Source organism: Vanellus vanellus (assembly GCF_965231255.1).
Source record: "Vanellus vanellus genome assembly, chromosome: 25".
NCBI lineage: Eukaryota > Metazoa > Chordata > Aves > Charadriiformes > Charadriidae > Vanellus > Vanellus vanellus.
The window spans coordinates 313,613-329,796 of record NC_138930.1 but is presented as its reverse complement, the minus strand read 5'-3'; the positions used below and the strand labels follow the sequence as shown (position 1 = coordinate 329,796).

The 16,184-nt window shown below is 65.1% G+C and overlaps 1 protein-coding gene across 3 annotated transcripts; it reads left to right on the top strand.

The window, feature by feature from the left end:
* The first annotated feature begins 2,569 nt into the window (after positions 1–2,569).
* Positions 2,570–7,238, top strand: PLPP2 (phospholipid phosphatase 2). Of its 3 annotated transcripts, XM_082495445.1 has the most exons (6): positions 2,570–2,705; positions 4,926–5,077; positions 5,419–5,696; positions 5,879–5,936; positions 6,090–6,266; positions 6,370–7,238. In XM_082495445.1, exons 1-6 carry the CDS (start codon positions 2,654–2,656, stop codon positions 6,505–6,507), a joined length of 855 nt encoding a protein of 284 aa, XP_082351571.1. In that variant the 5' UTR covers positions 2,570–2,653; the 3' UTR covers positions 6,508–7,238. The 3 variants fall into 3 exon arrangements, with proteins under 3 accessions (XP_082351571.1, XP_082351569.1, XP_082351570.1); XM_082495443.1 differs by lacking the exon at positions 2,570–2,705 and having other exon boundaries at positions 4,316–5,077; XM_082495444.1 differs by lacking the exon at positions 2,570–2,705 and having other exon boundaries at positions 4,316–5,077; positions 6,044–6,266; positions 6,370–6,509.
* The last annotated feature ends 8,946 nt before the right edge of the window (positions 7,239–16,184 follow it).

The following is a 16,184-nucleotide window of genomic DNA, read 5'->3' as shown; positions in this document are numbered from 1 at the left end:
TGGTGGCCATGCGGCACAGACGGGAGCAGGAGCAGCTCTCGGCTGTAATGCGGCACATGCGGCTGCTGCGTCTGGAGCAGGGCTGGGGCTCAGCTCCACCGGTGCCTCGGAAGAGGAGGGTGTGCTCAAAGCCCCTCCGGTGGGATCACTGTCCCTCATCTTGGCGCAGCCTCTGAAGTGCCTTTTTTGGCCCCACATGACCCAAGTGATGTTTCCACGGGTGTAAGATAAGCAGGACCAGCACCCCACTGACGGCTCCTTCGTCCCCGCAGACTTTGAGGGGGGGAAGTTTCCTCTCTGCTTCCAGGGTACAGGAAGGTGGGCAGCGACACAGTGGAGCCACACGGGCTCTGCCCACCCCACGGTCCCCATGCACAGCCCTGGGTGAGTGCGTGGCCACTGCAGCCACGGTGCTTTGACGGCAGAGGGGACTGCCACACCGCACTGGGGACTCACTCCCTCACGGGGGTCCCAGTGCAGAGGGTGCCAGACCTTTGCCCCCTGTTTCACTGAGCCAAGCCACATGGCTGCTGCCTCTGCAGCTGCAGTGGCCCGGGGGGGGCTCAGCCACCCCTGGTAGCCCCCACTCCTCCAGCTCAGGCTGGTGGGAGGCAACTGTCAGCCTCCTGTGAGCCTCTGTGCAAGGGGCCAGTAGCAGAGATGTGGGCAAAGCTCTGACAGGGGGGAGAAGGGTCCCAGCCTCCCCCCAGACCAGAGCATCAGCATTGCCCCTGGAACAGGGTCCCAGCGCTCACCTGGGGCTGGGGGTGGCCAGGACCCATGTCGCCAGGGACTCCACGGAAAGGCCAAGGGAAGTTGGAGGAAACCTAATAAACAGGGCCCAAATGCCGCCAGGCCTCCCCACGAGCCCCCCCAGCAGCCATGGCTGCGTCGCCAGCCCCACACAGCCCTTTGCTGGCAAGGGGCTCCTGCCGAGCAGGGGGGAGGCTGAGCCCCTCTGCCCCGCGCTGCACAGGCCGAGCTGAGTGCAGGGGCTGCTCCCCGTCCTCATGACATCCCTGAGTGTGGGCCGAGCTGAGGGCAGCCGGTCTGGCCGGGCTGGGTCATTCCCGGGCGGCTCCGCCACCTTGGCATCATCCGACCGCCACGGCACCATGTGGGGCAAAGTCCTGCCTGCGGCGCCCGCTCCATGGCACGGGCAGGGGAACCGCTGCCTTATCTCGCTCCCCTCTGTCCTGCTCCAGCACGGAGCTGCGCGCCCGCAACACGAGCCAGCACAAACCCCCTGGGCCGTATCCTGTCCTCGCTGAGGCCTATGCTGCCACGTCTGTGCCCCGACGATGGCCCACCAACACTTCCACGCCAGCCGTGAGGGTGGCTCAGCATGGCCAAGGGCCGCTGGGGGCTGTGATGAGAAGGGAAGATTTATCAGCAGTGGGATAAAACCTGTCTCAAACCCCACATCCCCTCTCTGACACAGCCCGGGCATCACACAGGCATTGGCCAACCTCCCCCCCTGCAGCATCCCCTCAGCTCTCCTGCCTTGGGGCTTTTTCCTGCCTGCTGCCAAGATTTGGGGCCTGCAGGCAGAATGTGCGCAGCAAATCCTATGCCAGCAGCTGTGCCAGGACCCCATGGCACTGACGGGCAGAAAGGAGTTTGTATGAGGTTGGATTGGGTCGGATCGGAGCAGAGGAAAAGCCAGCAAGTGGTTCTGCCCCTCTCCTTAAACCCTGGGGCAGCCTGAGAGTCTTTCCAGCTCTGCTACCGTCCCACAACAGCCCTGACATTCTCCACAGGCCACTTATGCTGCACTTAAACAAACCACCCCAGTAGCTATCATTTGGGTGGTTTCTGTATTATTTATGTTTCCTTCCGTCCCTGACAGAGAGTCGGGCCTGGTGCAAACAGTGGGGCTGTGGCCGTCCCCGCTCCCACCAGGGACTCGCTGCAGGGACCCATGCTCGAAGCTTCGCTCCCGCCCCCGCTCCGGGTGCCACCGGGTCGGCACGTCCCCAGCCCCAACCGGCCGCGCCGGGGACCTGTCCCGCTCCGACAGCGTCTGAGGCACAGGAAAATACCGCCCCGCATTTCAGCAGTTAAATCACAGCTTAAAACAAACACGCGCCTTATCCTGTGTTTAAATCCGGCACCTCTGCTCCCTGCGGCCTCTCTGCTGCACCCGAAGGCTCCCGGGGAACCCTCCTTCCCCCCAACAACCGGCACTGAGACGGGGTCAGCCCCGTATCTGCTCCCCAACAAACGGCCACTGCCCCGCGCCGATGCAGCCACCACATTCCTGTGGCCGCGTTCTTCCACTCTCGGATTTTCTTTTTTTCCCCGAGGCTGGCGGGACACGGGCGGCCGCGCTCCCTTCCCTCTGCCCCTTCCCCTCGCCGCAGCGGACCTGGGGCGGGGGGACTGGGGGGAACGGAGCCGAGAGGCCGAGCGGGGCCCGGGGAAGCGGCTGAGGGGCGAGGGGGAATCCGGGCCCGGGCCGGAGGAGGACCCGCTGCCCCCCGGCCCCCGCCACAGCCCGCGGGCGGGGTACCGGCAGCCGGAGCCGCCCCGCCCCGTCCCGCCCCGCCCCGCCCCGTCCCGTCCGCCCGGACTTTACCTCCCGGCCGGGCCCGCGCCGTACCAGGCCATGTGAGCCGCGGGGCCGGGCCGCGGGGCCGCCACCGGCAGCGGGATGGAGCGTAGGAAGGTCTTCGTGGTGCTCGACGTGCTCTGCCTGGCGGTCGGTGAGGGCTCCGTACCGGCGCGGCCGCGGCGCCCCCGCCCCGGGCGGCTCCGGAGCGTCCCCCCCGACCCCCTCTCGGTGGGGCTGCGCCCGGGTCCGTGGGCGGTACCGGGGTCCGGGGTCTCCCCGCGCCTCTGCCCCGGCCGGCCCGTTGCCGGTGCTGCGAGGCAGCCCGGGAGGCACCTGCCCGGTCCCGGGGCTCTGTCCCCCCCGAGGAGCTCACCGACCTCGCCGGCGCCGCTTCGCCCTGGGGTGAGGGGCTCGGCCGGAGGCGGTGGGGCCGGGCGGGTACCGGAGCTGCCGGTCCCCGCCGTGGAGACCCTGCCCCGACGTGGGGCCGCGCGGGTGTCCGGGCGCCGGGAGGGGTCCACAGCGCCCTGGGGACGTGCCTGGCGTGGGGCTCCGCGACGCGGCCGAGGGGGGGCCCCGGGCCGGGGCGGGCGGCGGCGGCCGGAGCCGGGCTCGGATCGGGGGGCTGCCGGCGGTGCCCACCCCCGCGTCGTTGGGGCGGGAGAGGCCGTTTCCTTCTGCCGCCGGCCGGGCCCTGCGCCCCGCCGAGACGGAGCGGGGCTGGGGGTCTCCGCAGCCCCAGGCGGGTGGGGTCGGGGAGCCCCTTCCCCGGGCCCCGACCCCCCCCCCCCCCCCCCATTCTCTCCCCCCGGTGCAGGCAAACGCCCGTTTCTAAAACTGACCCTGAGAAGCACCTAATTAAGACGGACTAAAAATAAAGGCCCAGGTCGTAATTTCAGCCTGAACCTCCCGGGCCGGGAGTTGCTTTCTTGGGCGCTGAGCACCGGTGGGGAGAGGCAGGTTCCTGTTTTTGTTTGGGTCGCTTTTCCGTCTCGCGTGCCAGTGCCTTTTATTTTTAGGAAAGCTTTTTCGGAGGATGAAATTATCCAGAAAGAAAATCGGTGTCTAATTTGAGCTGCAAATTAACGTTTGAGGCGCACACCGAGGCGGCTGCAGGCGGGGGCTCCTCTCGGTGGCCGCTGCCTCCGCCCGGGGGGAGCGGGGAGGGGGGGGGGGGGGGGGGGGGGGGGCGAGAGGAGCCTGGGTTGTTTGCCGCGATCGTCCGTCCCGTCCGTCCCGTCCCCTCCCCCCTTCGCCTGGTGAGCGCGGGGGGCGGCGGTCCGGGCGCGGGGGGACCCCCCGGCGGCGGCGCGGGGAAGGGGGCGCGGGCGGGGACAAAGGTGCAGGTTCCTGGGAGACGGTGGAAGAACGGGAGGCGGAAACCGCCGGGAGAGGCGGAACCGGGAGAGGAGCCGGGGCTTAAGGTGGACCGCGGGCCGAGGGAAGGCGTTTCCGCGGGCAGAGCATCCCGGCGTCGGCTGCGCCCTGTCTCCCGCGACTCTGCCCGGGGCTCCCCCGGGGCCGCCCGGACCGGCGCTGCCAGGAGGGGTTATCCCCCGGGCGGGGGCAGGAGGTCCCCTTCCAGCGGGGGATTTGGTATGTGGGCTGCACGGGCAGACACCCCCTCAAAACCCCTTTTGATCTCGGGGGCGATCCCATCCAGGGATGAGCCCTGAGATGCCCGTGGTCAGGGTTGGGGCACGCTGGGTGGAAAAGCCTCTGCGCCTGGATCGATCCGGCTGGTTGCAGCATCTCTGCAGAGCTCTGATGGGAGCAGAGGTGGAGGAGAGCTGGGCAGAAGCAAGGGCTGTGGGAGGGCAAGGGTGGGAAGCCAAGTGCACTGGGGTCTGACTGCCTGGGCTGGATCACCCACCGGCATCTCTGGGCACTGGCTCTCCTGGAGCTGGTGTGAGGTGCTAGGACCATCTGGGGCCCGGGGGCCCTTCCCTGCTGTGAAACAGGTTTGCGATAGTTAAGTCTAATGAGCTCTGCCCTCCTAGGCCAAAAGACCTTGGGCAGTGTGAGGACAGGGCGTGAGATCAGCCCCGGTGTCCTACATTGCGGTGGCTGTGCCTGGGGAGGAGTGGGGCAGCCATGGGGGCTCTGCAGGTGCCTGGTCATGGCCGTCTTGTGTGGTATCTGGGCGCCACAGGCAGCTGCGAGCTCTGATAGGGCGCTATCAGCGGCAGGGCCAGCATGCTGGTAGCTGTGAGTCCTCCTGCCCTGGGTGCAGGCGGCGCGGGACTGTGTTCTCAGAGGGGATCTGTCCTCAGCAGAGGAGCAGAGACCCAGGGAGCCCGCATGGTGCCAGGTGCCCGCGTGGAGCCTGCAGACCAGTGTCCCCAGTCCTCACCTTCTTTCTGCCTTGCAGCATCTCTGCCCTTTGTCATCCTTACGCTGGTGAACTCCCCCTACAAGCGGGGCTTCTACTGCAACGATGACTCCATCCGCTACCCCTACAAGGCAGACACCATCACCCATGGCCTCATGGCTGGGGTGACCATTACCTGCACCGTCATCATTGTAAGGAAGCACCAACCCCTTCCCTCTGGGCCAGGGACATCCTGGCACCTTGCATCCAGGAGCTAGGTGCCAGCACAGCCCACTGCTGGACCCCCAGCAGGACAATAGGACCCTCATGTCAAGTCCTGCTCTGCTGGAGTCAGGAGCTCCCTCTGGGGTGGTGGGACCCATGTCCCATGGGGCTGGTTCCCTGCAGGGATGGGGAGAGGCCCCGTGAGCTCCTGTGGCAGGGGGGTGCCAGGGGCTCCTTTGCTGCAGACCCAGAGCATCCCATACCCCGGGTGCTGGGGAGCTGCTCAGTGGCCCCCAGACCCTCACCTCTTGCCCCTTGGTCTCTGCAGATCTCATTGGGGGAGGCATATCTGGTCTACACGGAACGCCTCTACTCCAAGTCAGAGTTCAACAACTACCTGGCCGCCCTCTACAAGGTGGTGGGGACCTTCCTCTTCGGGGGGGCCATCAGCCAGTCGCTGACTGACCTGGCCAAATACATGATTGGCCGTCTCCGGCCAAACTTCCTGGCTGTCTGTAATCCTGACTGGTCCAAGGTGAACTGCTCCATCTACGTGCAGCTGGAGAATGTCTGCCAGGGCGACAGCAGGAATGTCACTGAGTCCAGGTGAGCCGTGAGGCCACAGGACCTCACCCACCAGGCTCCTGTGGTCTGATGGCAGCCCTAGATGGGTATTGATGCTCTCCTGCTGCAGGGCAGAGCCTGTGGAGCGGATGGGGGGCTTGCGAGGGGGCAGCTGGGTGCAGGGGGCTCGCTCTCATGGCCTGACCTGTCCCTTTTCCCTGCAGACTGTCCTTCTATTCTGGACACTCCTCCTTTGGGATGTACTGCATGATGTTCCTGGCGGTAAGTGCCATGTTCCAGGTGCACTGTGCTGTGGGAAGGTGATGAGCCTCTGCAGGTCCCGTCCCCCCAGGTGGACCAGTGCCCTGAGCACCCCATCTTCCAGGCAGTTAGTGCCCTCTGCGCTGGGTGATTGCTTCCCCCTTCCTTGCCCAGCTCTACGTGCAAGCCCGACTGGTGGGGAAGTGGGCCCGGCTGCTGCGCCCCACCATCCAGTTCTTGCTCATCGCCTTCGCCATCTATGTGGGCTACACCAGAGTGTCGGACTACAAGCACCACTGGAGCGATGTGCTGGCAGGGCTGCTCCAAGGGGCTCTCATTGCCGTCCTCATCGTGAGTGTCCCCTACGCAGCCTGGTGCTCTGCCAGGTGGCCACTGGCTGCAGCTCAGCTGCTGGAGAGGCCCCCAAACCCTCTGTCTCCTTGGTCTTTTCCAGGTCCGCTACGTCTCTGACTTCTTCAAGCACCGTCCCCCTCGACAGTGTGACGAGAAGGACCTGGAGCGCAAGCCCAGCCTGCCGCTCACCATGAGCGACCCTGACCGTAATCACTACAGCTACCGGGGCGCCCCGTGAGCCGTGCACGGGCCGCGCATGCCGGACTGCAGACCTGCCCCTCGCTGCACACTGCTCCTGGTGCAGGGGGACAGGGACACTGGCTGTCTATTAACCGTTGGCTCCACGGCTCCTATGCCTCTCACTGCCGTAGGTACCTGTGGGGCGGCCCTGCATCCCCACCCCCAGCTCCCCATACCTGTGGTGCCACTGCGCTCGCTGGTGCCCAGCGATCCCAGCGCCCTGCCCGTGGGAAGGGGAGGTTCTCGGTCCCCTGTGCGTCTGAGTCACGCTCCACGGCTGCCGTCCCAGCCCTCTGCACGAAGGAAGGGAGGGGAGGGTGGCACGTGGGGGTGGATTTATTGGGCTGGCAAACCACGCCGAGCAAAGAGCAAACTCGTCGGGAAGTCTGAGGTTGCCTGTGCAGAGTGTGTGTTATCCCTGTCAAATTATCCAGCCTTATGAGTACAAATCCTCACAAGTGCAGGGGGAGGAGGACAGCTGCTGGGCTAGCAATACTTTTTTGGAAAGGATTAAAACAATCCAGAGGTCTTCTCTGTTCCCTGATTACCTTTAAAAGCAGTCCTGGCTGCCAGCAGCTGATGTGGGTGGCGGGTGCACAGGCAGGCTTCTCTCCGGCAGTGCCTGATGCGGCAGTGCTGGAAGCGAAGGGCTGCTTGTGCCCGCCTGCTTCGCGCCTGGCTTGGGGTGAGGGGGATGCTTTGAGCCTTTGTCTCTCCTGCAGCTTCAGCTGATGCATTAGGGGGTGCGGGGGGGAGTTAGGGGGAAGGGGACAAGCTTTCTGTGGTAAAGGAAAATAAATGGGGATGTGGAGCTGGACACAGGACTCCAAACTCCTTGGGAAGGTGGGGAATGGGCCACAGAGCAGTCGCATCGCTGACATGCAGCTGCCTCTGGCGCTGGAGCACTGTGGGCCTCTTCTTAAACTACATGCATTTTCACTATGATGTGTTTTTATAAAAATGTGTTTTTTAAATTAGATCATCCTCAAAGAATGTCTGTATTGGGCCTGTTCTCTTACTCCATGGATGCTCCCAGCCTTGGAGTAGATGGGCTTAAGTGTTTAGGGTTTCCTCTTCCACTGGAAAGGGGGTTGAAGCCCTTTGCTGTGGTGGGGGGGGCTGTCAGGGCTGCTGAGTCCTCTCTCGTGATTATGTTGAGAAACTTAGGCTTAGCTGGGGCCGATGGGAGCAGCATCTTCTCTGGGGGAGGGAGTCCCAGCAGCAATGGGGCTGGCCAGGCGCCCCTCGCCCACACTGCCTGTGAAATACTGCTGTCAAGAGGGTTGCTCTTTGGCTGGCCGGCCCTTCAAGAGACGAGGAGACCTGTTCCACATGGGTCCCATCCAGGCACTGCCTTCGCCCTGACCCTGGGAGCCTCCCGTGCTCCCCGGCACCGTGGCCGGCCTCCGTGAGGGGGAAGGGAAGGGGGAAGGCGGAGAGAAGCTCTCGGAAAAAGTGACGTTTTGTGCCTGCAGCTCCCTTGGCTGCGGTGGCAGCCAGAGCTCAGGGAAGGCCGGGTGGTGAGGGAGGCTTGGCACGGCTGGCCCGCGTCCCTCCTGCTATGGGGCCAGGCAGCAGCCCCGGGCTGGGGAGTGAGGGGGGGGGGGGGGGGGGGGGGAGACGGGAGACCCTCTGCCCCGCTGGGGAGCTATGGGGGCATGGGGAGGCAGCACCCTGGCAGTGTCCAGGCTGGACAGGCTCAAGGGTCAGCCTGGTCTGTGTCTGCTCTACTGCATCACCCATGGTGTCGGTACCCCTAGTTCTGGGGAGGTGGAGGGCATCCTAGCTCTGCCCATGGTGCTCGGGGCCACTGGGGTCCTGCCTGCAGCTTGCTGGAGGTGGGCACAGCTGCCGACGTGGCACGGGGAGCCACAACCCTGGCTGGACTCCCAGGGCCTCAGCTGCTGTAAGCTCCCTTCACCTGGGCACATCCCGGGCTCTGCAGGGTACCAACGCCAGGGTACAGGGCCAGGAGTGCCTGGGGTCACCCCAGTCCCTTGGGGACCAGGATGGCCGGTCTTGGGGTCAGCTCTGCCTCTGGAGCTTCTTGCCTGCCCTGGCCCAGTGCAGCCTGGTCTGTCTGGGCTGGGACCAGTCAGTGCCCTGCACGCCTCAGCTGTGCTGTGCGGTGTTGATGTGCTTATGCAGTGTGGGTTACTCCAGTCTAGACAAGCCCTGACCAAAAATACCTTCCCTGTGTGGAGGGAACTCCCTCATCACACGCTGCTTTTCTGTTTTCCTTTGAGAGCTTTCCTCCTGCGAGCCCTTCCCTGGTCCCCCAGCAGGGTCCTTCCTGTGTCCCATTGCTCCAGGCCCATTGTTTAATATCTGATGGTGTAAAACAAAGCTGGTGGGAAGTGCCAGGGCAGGGTGTCTCTGCAAACAAAGGTCTGTAAAGCAGCCCAGCTCTTGGAGTCGGGGGCAGCGACGCACAGCACAGGGTTGGGATGGTGTCTGTTTGGGTTTCCTCTGGCCAGCTGCGGTGCCCAGCAGCTGCCCCGCTTCCTGGCATTGCCTCGACAGCTCCTCTGCACAGCCAGGAACGTGCTGCTCCCTTCCCTTGAGATCTGATTTCGCCCCTTGGATGCGTCTCTGGAAAAACCAGCTGGGCCACAATGCTGCAGTGTGCGGCTCTGAAGGGCAGGGCAGCCTGGTGTGTGGCAGGGAGCACGGCTGCTCCATCACCAGGCGGACACGGCTGTCTGCCTGTTCACAGCCATGCCCCCGTGCGGGACCGGGGCTGAGACCTGACCAAATTCATGGCATGCCAAGCCATGAGTCACCTGCAGTTGGAGGGAGCTCCCGAGCCGCGTCTGGACACAGCGAGGGGCTGTGAGCTGCATCCGCTCCCTACCCCCTGTGTGCTCCCTGGCCCTTCGCTGGAAGGATGGGGGATGCTGGCAGGGAGCTGCCTATGTGCTGGCGCCCCAGCCCTGTGGATGCCAGCAGGGAACTGGGAAAGACAAAGCAGGTCCGGTTTCTGCTGCAAAGTCTGCAGTCCCTCCTGCCTTCACTAGCCCCAGTCATGGCTGAATGCTGTGGCGTGCTGCCAGTGCCGCTCCAGCTCGGCCCCAGACCCTGCTGCCTGCAAGGGGGCTTGCCTCGCTCGAGTCCCCTGGTCTGGGCACCTGCCAGCTCTGTGCCAGGCTCGCTGCACTGCAGGCATAGCTGGGCCAGTACTGCTCTTGGGAGCTGAGGGTGGGGGAGCAGCGTCTAGTAGGGGAAGAAAGTGCCCCCCACCAGCTTGTGTGCCTTGCTTTCCCCATTCAAGGCTTGAGGTCATACCAAGGCCCATGAGTCAGGGCTGGCGAGAGCTCTGTGTGTCCTGCTTGGTGGATCCCAGGGAGCTCCTCATGTATTCAGGGCGAGCTGTGGCCCTGGGCACTGTTCTAGCTTGTGACCGGGGTGTCCAAACCCCTTTGCAGTGGGTGACTCAGGAGTTAAGGATCCAGTCCCGGTTGTGCTGAGGCAGATTCAGCCCCGGGCTGAAGCCAAGCAGCGTTGGCCTGTGAGGCATGGCTGGGACCTGCTCTCTGAGAGCCGTCCTGTTCCCCAGTGTCAGCAGCTCCATGCACCAAGTGCTCAGCCAAAAAGCCTCCTTTCCAAAATAAGCCGTTTCTGGCAGCACTCAGCCAGGCTCTGGCTTCCAGCCCCGCTCTGGAGAGGGCCGTCCTGGGCTGCCTCCCCCAACCTGTGCCTCCTGGCTGCCTCCTGCCTTGCCACACAGCATCCTCCCCCCACCTCTCCCTGGCACCTGGGATGACTCCTGCTGATTAGCAGTGCAAACGGGCTTCATCTGGGTCCGTTTGCCCTGGCCCCATCCCCAGGTTTCTTCCTGCTCTTGGCTTCTTTTCCCAGCTGGTTGGGGCAAGAGGCAGGCAAAGGGGCTGAGCTTCCCGGTGCCCGCAGCACGCTTCCAGGAGCAGGCAGAGGCCTTGCCAGAAAGGATGTTACTCATCCCCTAAACATCTCTGTCCCTGGCCAGCAGCCACAGGAGGAGGGTGCCACCAGATGAGCCTGTGGCTGGGGGGTTGCAAGGTGGCCCCTGCTCGGGGATGCGCTGGGAGGGGGGCAGATGCCTGCATGGGGCGCAGGTCACACCTTCCCACAGGGATGTTGGCAGCACCCGCCCAAACCCAGTCTGTGAGGAAACGGCACGAGAGAGGCTGCCACGTCGCATGGGCCTCTTCTCAGCGTGGCGAGAGCAGAGCTAGGGTGTCCGGGCCAGGCCCCCCCGGGCCATGGCCCCTGGAGGTGGCAGTGCTGCCCAGTATGGCCCTCGGGGGCTGTGGGGGCACAGAGCGGCTGCGAGTGCGGGGCCGGGGCCCGGACTGGGCTACCCGAGCAGCCCGTGCCCCCGGCATCAGCCCTTGTGCCCCCCGGGGGAGCGGGCACCGTCCCACGCTCCGCCGGGCAGCGGCTGCCCCGTCCCGCTCCGCACCCGGGCGCCGGGTCCGCCGCGTCCGCCGCCAGCCGGGGCTCGGCGGGGAGGCGGCGGCCGGCGGCAGAGGGCAGCAAGAGCTCGGCGGAGCCGCGGAGCGGGGCCGGGACGCGCGAGGCCTCCCCTGCAGCTCCAGCCCCCGCCGCCGCTGAGCCCCCGCCGGTGCCCACGGAGTCCGCTCCTCGCCCGGGCGCTCCGCTAGCGCAGCCCCCGGCGCGGGGCCGGGGAGGCCCGGGGCTGTCGGGCCCCTGGGGGGGAGGGGGCGCGGCCGGAGGAGCCCCCAGCCCCGCAGGGCCGCCGCCCCCGCCCCGGTGTCCCCCTCGACCTCCCCGTCCCGCCGGGACCCTGCGCAGAGCCCGGGTGGTCCCTCCGGCCTCCCTTCCCCTTCCCCTTCCCCTTCCCCTTCCCCTTCCCCTTCCCCTTCCCCTTCCCCTTCCCCTTCCCCTTTCCCCTTTCCCCTTTCCCCTTTCCCCCTTTCCCCTTTCCCCCTCTCCTCTCTTCTCATCCTATAAGTGCCACCTCCTCCCACACCCTTTAAACGACGACTCCTATGAAATGTGCCCGATGCCACAAAGGCTCCTTTGATCTCACTGAGTAAGGGAAGGATGGGGTGAGAGAAGAAATTAAATAGCAAAAGAAGGAGGAAACGAGGAGGGGAAAGCCCTCCCATGGGAGGCTGGTAAGTGATGCCTCTTTCTCATTAGAGCAGCCAGGCCAGAGCCTGTCCCAAGCCAGTGCCCCGTCCCGCTGGAGCGTGCGGGGTCATCCTGGCGCTGGCACAGGGATTGGAGCTGGCTGGGGATGCCCCTCCGCAGGGCAAGTGGCCGGGGTAGCAGGCACCACCGGGAGCCCTCCGCAACGCGTAACCCCGGCCCCGCTAGAGCCGCTCTGGCATGGAGGAGCTGGCAGCCAAGCCTGGAGAAGCAGCCAGAGGGTACGAGCAGCAGTTTGTTTTCGGCCGCTTGCCAGGAGCCACACAGAGATGCAGCGCTGCCAGGGATGTGCTCTCTGGAAGCGCGGGGCTGCCGAGCACCAGTCCTGCTGCGGAACAGCTGCCCTTTCCCCACCGGCCCTGGCTCTTGCTTAGGGGAAGGCCTGACCCGTGCGGCAGTGGAGGGGGTGGGTATTCCCTGGGGTCTTTTCCTTTCCTGCTCCTGCCATGGCGTTCCCACCAAACCAGAGCTGCTCTGCGAGGTCACCGGGAGCAGGGTGTCTGCAGGTGCCAGGGGCTGCAGGTCCCTCTCTCCATGGCAGGGGTCACCCCGCTGCCAGCTCGTCTCTACCTTTTGCAGTTGCTCTGTGAGGGCTGGCCGCCAGACAAGAAATGACCCACCCCAAAGCCTTGGACAAATGCTCTGCCCCTGCCTCAGCATCTTCTTACCCCTATCTGTCCCCTCCAATGTTCTGCCCTGTCCCCCTGTGCTCTGAGGCAGCAGGACCCCTGTGCATTGCGGGCTGTGGGAGGAGGGTGGTCCCTGCCCTGACCTGGCAGACCTGAACCCCTCTATGGCTGCAGGTCTGTGCAGTGCCGGGCACCGTGTTGCCTGCAGAAGTTTCTCCCCTTCTTCCCTTCAGGGATGTGCACTGGGTGTAGCCGAGCAGTCCCTGGCAAGCATTCAGCTGCCCCTCAGAGCCCATCCGTCCCTGCTGGCCCTGGCCCTTCTGCAGCCCCCACTCTGCGTCCGCTGAGCTGTGCTCAGCATGCTGTGTGAGCAGGTCTGGTCCTGCCAAGGCTGTACCTCTTCCCTGCCTGCTCTGCCTCCACCCGGGGTGGATGGCACGGGCAGCCGGCAGTGATGGATGGTGCTGTCAGAGCCCCGAGACTGGCCTGGGACGGGCAGAGGGGCCGCTGCTGCCCAGTGAGGACAAGAGAGATTGCAGCAGCAGGGCAGGGGGATCTGCTAGCATTTTCTGTGCCTTCCTCAGCAGCGCTGCAATGGCATTTGCCCACCTCTGCTGCCATCGTGCTGGGGAACGGTGTGGCAGGGGGGAGCCCAGTTCCCCCTGTGACAGCCCAACACTGCCTTGAGCACATCCTCATCCCCAGCACACAGGCCGACAAGCATGTCCCTGGTCCCATGCCCTGGTACGCCGGAGGGATTCCTGAGCACAGCGCAGCACGTGGAGTCTGCTGCAGCTAGGGGAGAGGGACTAGAGGTGCTGCAAGAAGGGGCTGCCAGAGAGCGAGGGCATTAGGGTTCTGCCAGGAGCCACTCGTTAGGGTCTCTCTTCTCCTTTGCTCCTTTGGCCTTTCTCACCCAGTCAGCCCCTCACTCCCGTGCTGCCCCCCTCAGCCCCATGGGGTGATGCTGGGAAGCGGCAGTGCAGGGACCAGCTGGGCAGAGAGGATGGGGTTCCCAGGCTGGGGAGGAGGCTTGGGGGGGAGATGGTGTCAGTCCAGCTCTCATTTTTGTTGTTATTTTAATGTTTTTCCCTTTTACACTCTTGCTGCCTCAACATGACCTTGGCCAAATTATTTCCCTTCCTTTTGAGATTTATGGCCCTCTTCCAGAAATGATCTGTTCCATCTATGAAAATAGACATCGTGCTGTTACTGCATTTTAAAATATAATAAGGGCTGGGAGACTGCTCTTCTGCCACTCTCCCTTCCCAGCCCCAGCCATTCCCCCTCCACAGAGCACAAACTCCACAGGTCTCTGGGGGCCATGAGCGGGTGCAGTGAGGGTGGGGACATCCCCAGCCCTTTCTAGCTCCAGAGAGGGGGTCTCCCTCCCCAGCTCCCCTCGGCAGAGCTGGGATAATGGGAGATCTCTCATCTGAGACCGCAGCTGCTCTCAGAAAATGCTGGGACTGCCGGGGACAGACGGGACGAAACGGGACAGGCTTCCCATGGGGCGACTGGGGGTGGTCTCTGGCTCTGTAAAGCCAGCAGGACCTGGTTCACGGCTGGAAAACCCTGCTCACAGCCCAAGGAGACAGCACAGCCCATCACTCCAGGACTCCCGAGCCCTCTGGGCACGTGCAGGGTGGCCTCTGCAGAGTCATGCTCTATTTCTGTGGTTTTGTTGAGGTTATTATTATTGTCCTTTTCTACCAGGGCCTGGAGGCGAGTTGTCATCCCCGGGGACAGGCTCTTGTTCCCCTGCTGCATACCCTATCAGTGCTCCCCATGGTGTGTTAGGAACTGGCGTGAGCAGCCGTGCGCTCTGGTGCGATGGTGATGGGGAGCAGAGGCAAGTTCAAACCCACCTCCCCAGCCCCATCTCAGGCAGAGGGGGGTCTGGGACCACGGGGGTGTCCTGGAGATGCAAAATGGCTGCAAAATAAACCAAACATGAAAATTAGATCAAACTTGGACACTTCGGGTGTTGCTTTTCCTCCCCATGACCCTGTTTGTTTCCTGACTTGTGCATGCGTGTGTGTGTGTGTGTGTGGCTGTGTCTCTGTGTATATGCTTTGGGATGATTCCTTTTCTGTTGGCTATTTCCTCTCCTGATGTAAATGCAGGACACCACGCTCAGGTAATTTAAGGGGTGCATTTAACAGTAAATTTTAACTCTGCAGGATGTTCAGAGCTGATGTCTCTCTGAACAAACACCATCTGGTCAAAGGAAAAGGTGCTGGGGAGGTGCCTGGGTCTGCTTTGCTTTCTGCTCAGAGGAGTCACTTTGACCATCCTGAAAGCCCGTGCCTGTGTCCTCTGGTGCGAGCATGGGCCTGTCCCACGTGCCAATGGCGTCGCTGCCATCCTGAACGGTGGCAGGCCCGAGAGGACAGGACCGAGCTGTGGTGAGGAGGAAAGGGGCCGGGACTGTTGGTGAATTAAGGTTAACCAGGAGAAGAAGCTGACCACTCACGACTGCTGCTCTTCAAATGTTTTATTTCCTGCTCTGCGTAAGCCTGGATTGACCTGCAGGCAGCAGAAAACGCCGAACAACAAACGATGTCCCTGAAAGGAGACCAACACCAGAAAAACCCCGAGAAAAGCCCATCGGGTTGCAGGGCCCCCAGCCCGCTGGCTGGAAGCACGGGGGGCTCCGGGGAGGAGGGAGGGCGAAGCTGGGTGGGGCGCACCGGGGCTGGCGTAGTGCGAGCGGCCTGCAGCGTGGGGGTCCCTTTCCCCGGCTCAAGTATCCGCCCATGCGTGAACGCAGCTCTGCCACGGCCCTCCCGGGGCAGCGTCCCGGGGGGCTGCCGGAGCCGCGGAAAGCGGCCGCGGGGGGCGGGAGCTGGCAGGGAGCTGGAGGCCGGGGGGGCTGGCGGAGCCGCACCCGGACCAGGGGGTGCCAGGCCCCTTTGCTGGAGGGCGGGAGGTGATGGGGGTCCCTAACGGGGAGTGGGAAGGGGGGTCTCGGGGCCGTGGGAGGGGGCTGGACCTAGGAGCCCTTCCCAGGCGGGCGCCCGGAGCGGTCGGGGGAGAGGGATGCTGCCGCCCCCCGCCGTGCCGTGGCGCGGGGAGTTCTCGGTGAGCCGAGACCTGCAGCCCCCGAGCGCGATTTCGGGTTCCTTTTCTCGATTAAAAAAAAAAGGGGGGGGGGGGAGGGAGGGGGGAGCGGAGGGCAACAACTTCTCGTGTTTAGTGTTTATTAGAAAAAGCCCAAACGCGGAACGGCGGGGCGGGCGGCGCGCGGCGGCCTTCGGTGCGAACCTCACGGCTCCGCGGGGCAGTGCGGGGCGCGAGGGGGGTCCCCGCCGCGGGGCTGGGAGGTCCGTGTCCGCCGGCCGGGAGTCCTCCGCACCGGCAGCGGGGCCGGGCCCGCGGCGGGGGCCCGGGGACAGCCCCCGCCGTGGCCGCTCCCCCGTGCGACCCCCAGTCCCGCCCGGCACCGCACGGGTTAATGGCCGCTCCCCGCCCGCGCCGCCGCCGCTCGGCCTCCCCAGATTGACACCTTCCGCGGCGGCCGGCCCGCCTGGCCAATGGGAAGGCAGCTCTGCGCGCCCCACGTGGGGGCGGGCCGCTCATGCGGCGCTCCCATTGGCTGGCGGCCGGGGCGATTGCCCGCACGGGCCAGGCCCCACGTGGAGCTGGCGCTGGCGCTCGTTCATTGATCGCGCTCCGCAGCGCGGCCGCGGCGGGCGGGGCGGGCGGGAGGGAGGGAGGGAGGGGCGGGGGCGGTGGCCCGGCCCGGCCCGGCCCGGCCCGGCGCGGCGCGGCGCGGTGCGGTGCGGTGCGGCGCGGCGCGGCGCGGTGCGGTGCAGCTCGGCCCGGCCCGGCCCGGCCCGGCCCGCCCCGCCGCAGGGGCGCGCGCCCGGGGCCGGGGCCAGCAGCGCGG

What these genes read in the sequence shown, in the direction of transcription:
- PLPP2 (XM_082495443.1), top strand. Translation starts at nt 4,751, where the DNA reads ATGCTGGTAGCTGTGAGTCCTCCTGCCCTGGGTGCAGGCGGCGCGGGA. An exon ending in AGGAATGTCACTGAGTCCAG is followed by an intron (nt 5,697 to 5,878) that starts GTGAGCCGTGAG and finishes TTTTCCCTGCAG; the next exon opens with ACTGTCCTTCTATTCTGGAC. An exon ending in CTCTCATTGCCGTCCTCATC is followed by an intron (nt 6,267 to 6,369) that starts GTGAGTGTCCCC and finishes GGTCTTTTCCAG; the next exon opens with GTCCGCTACGTCTCTGACTT.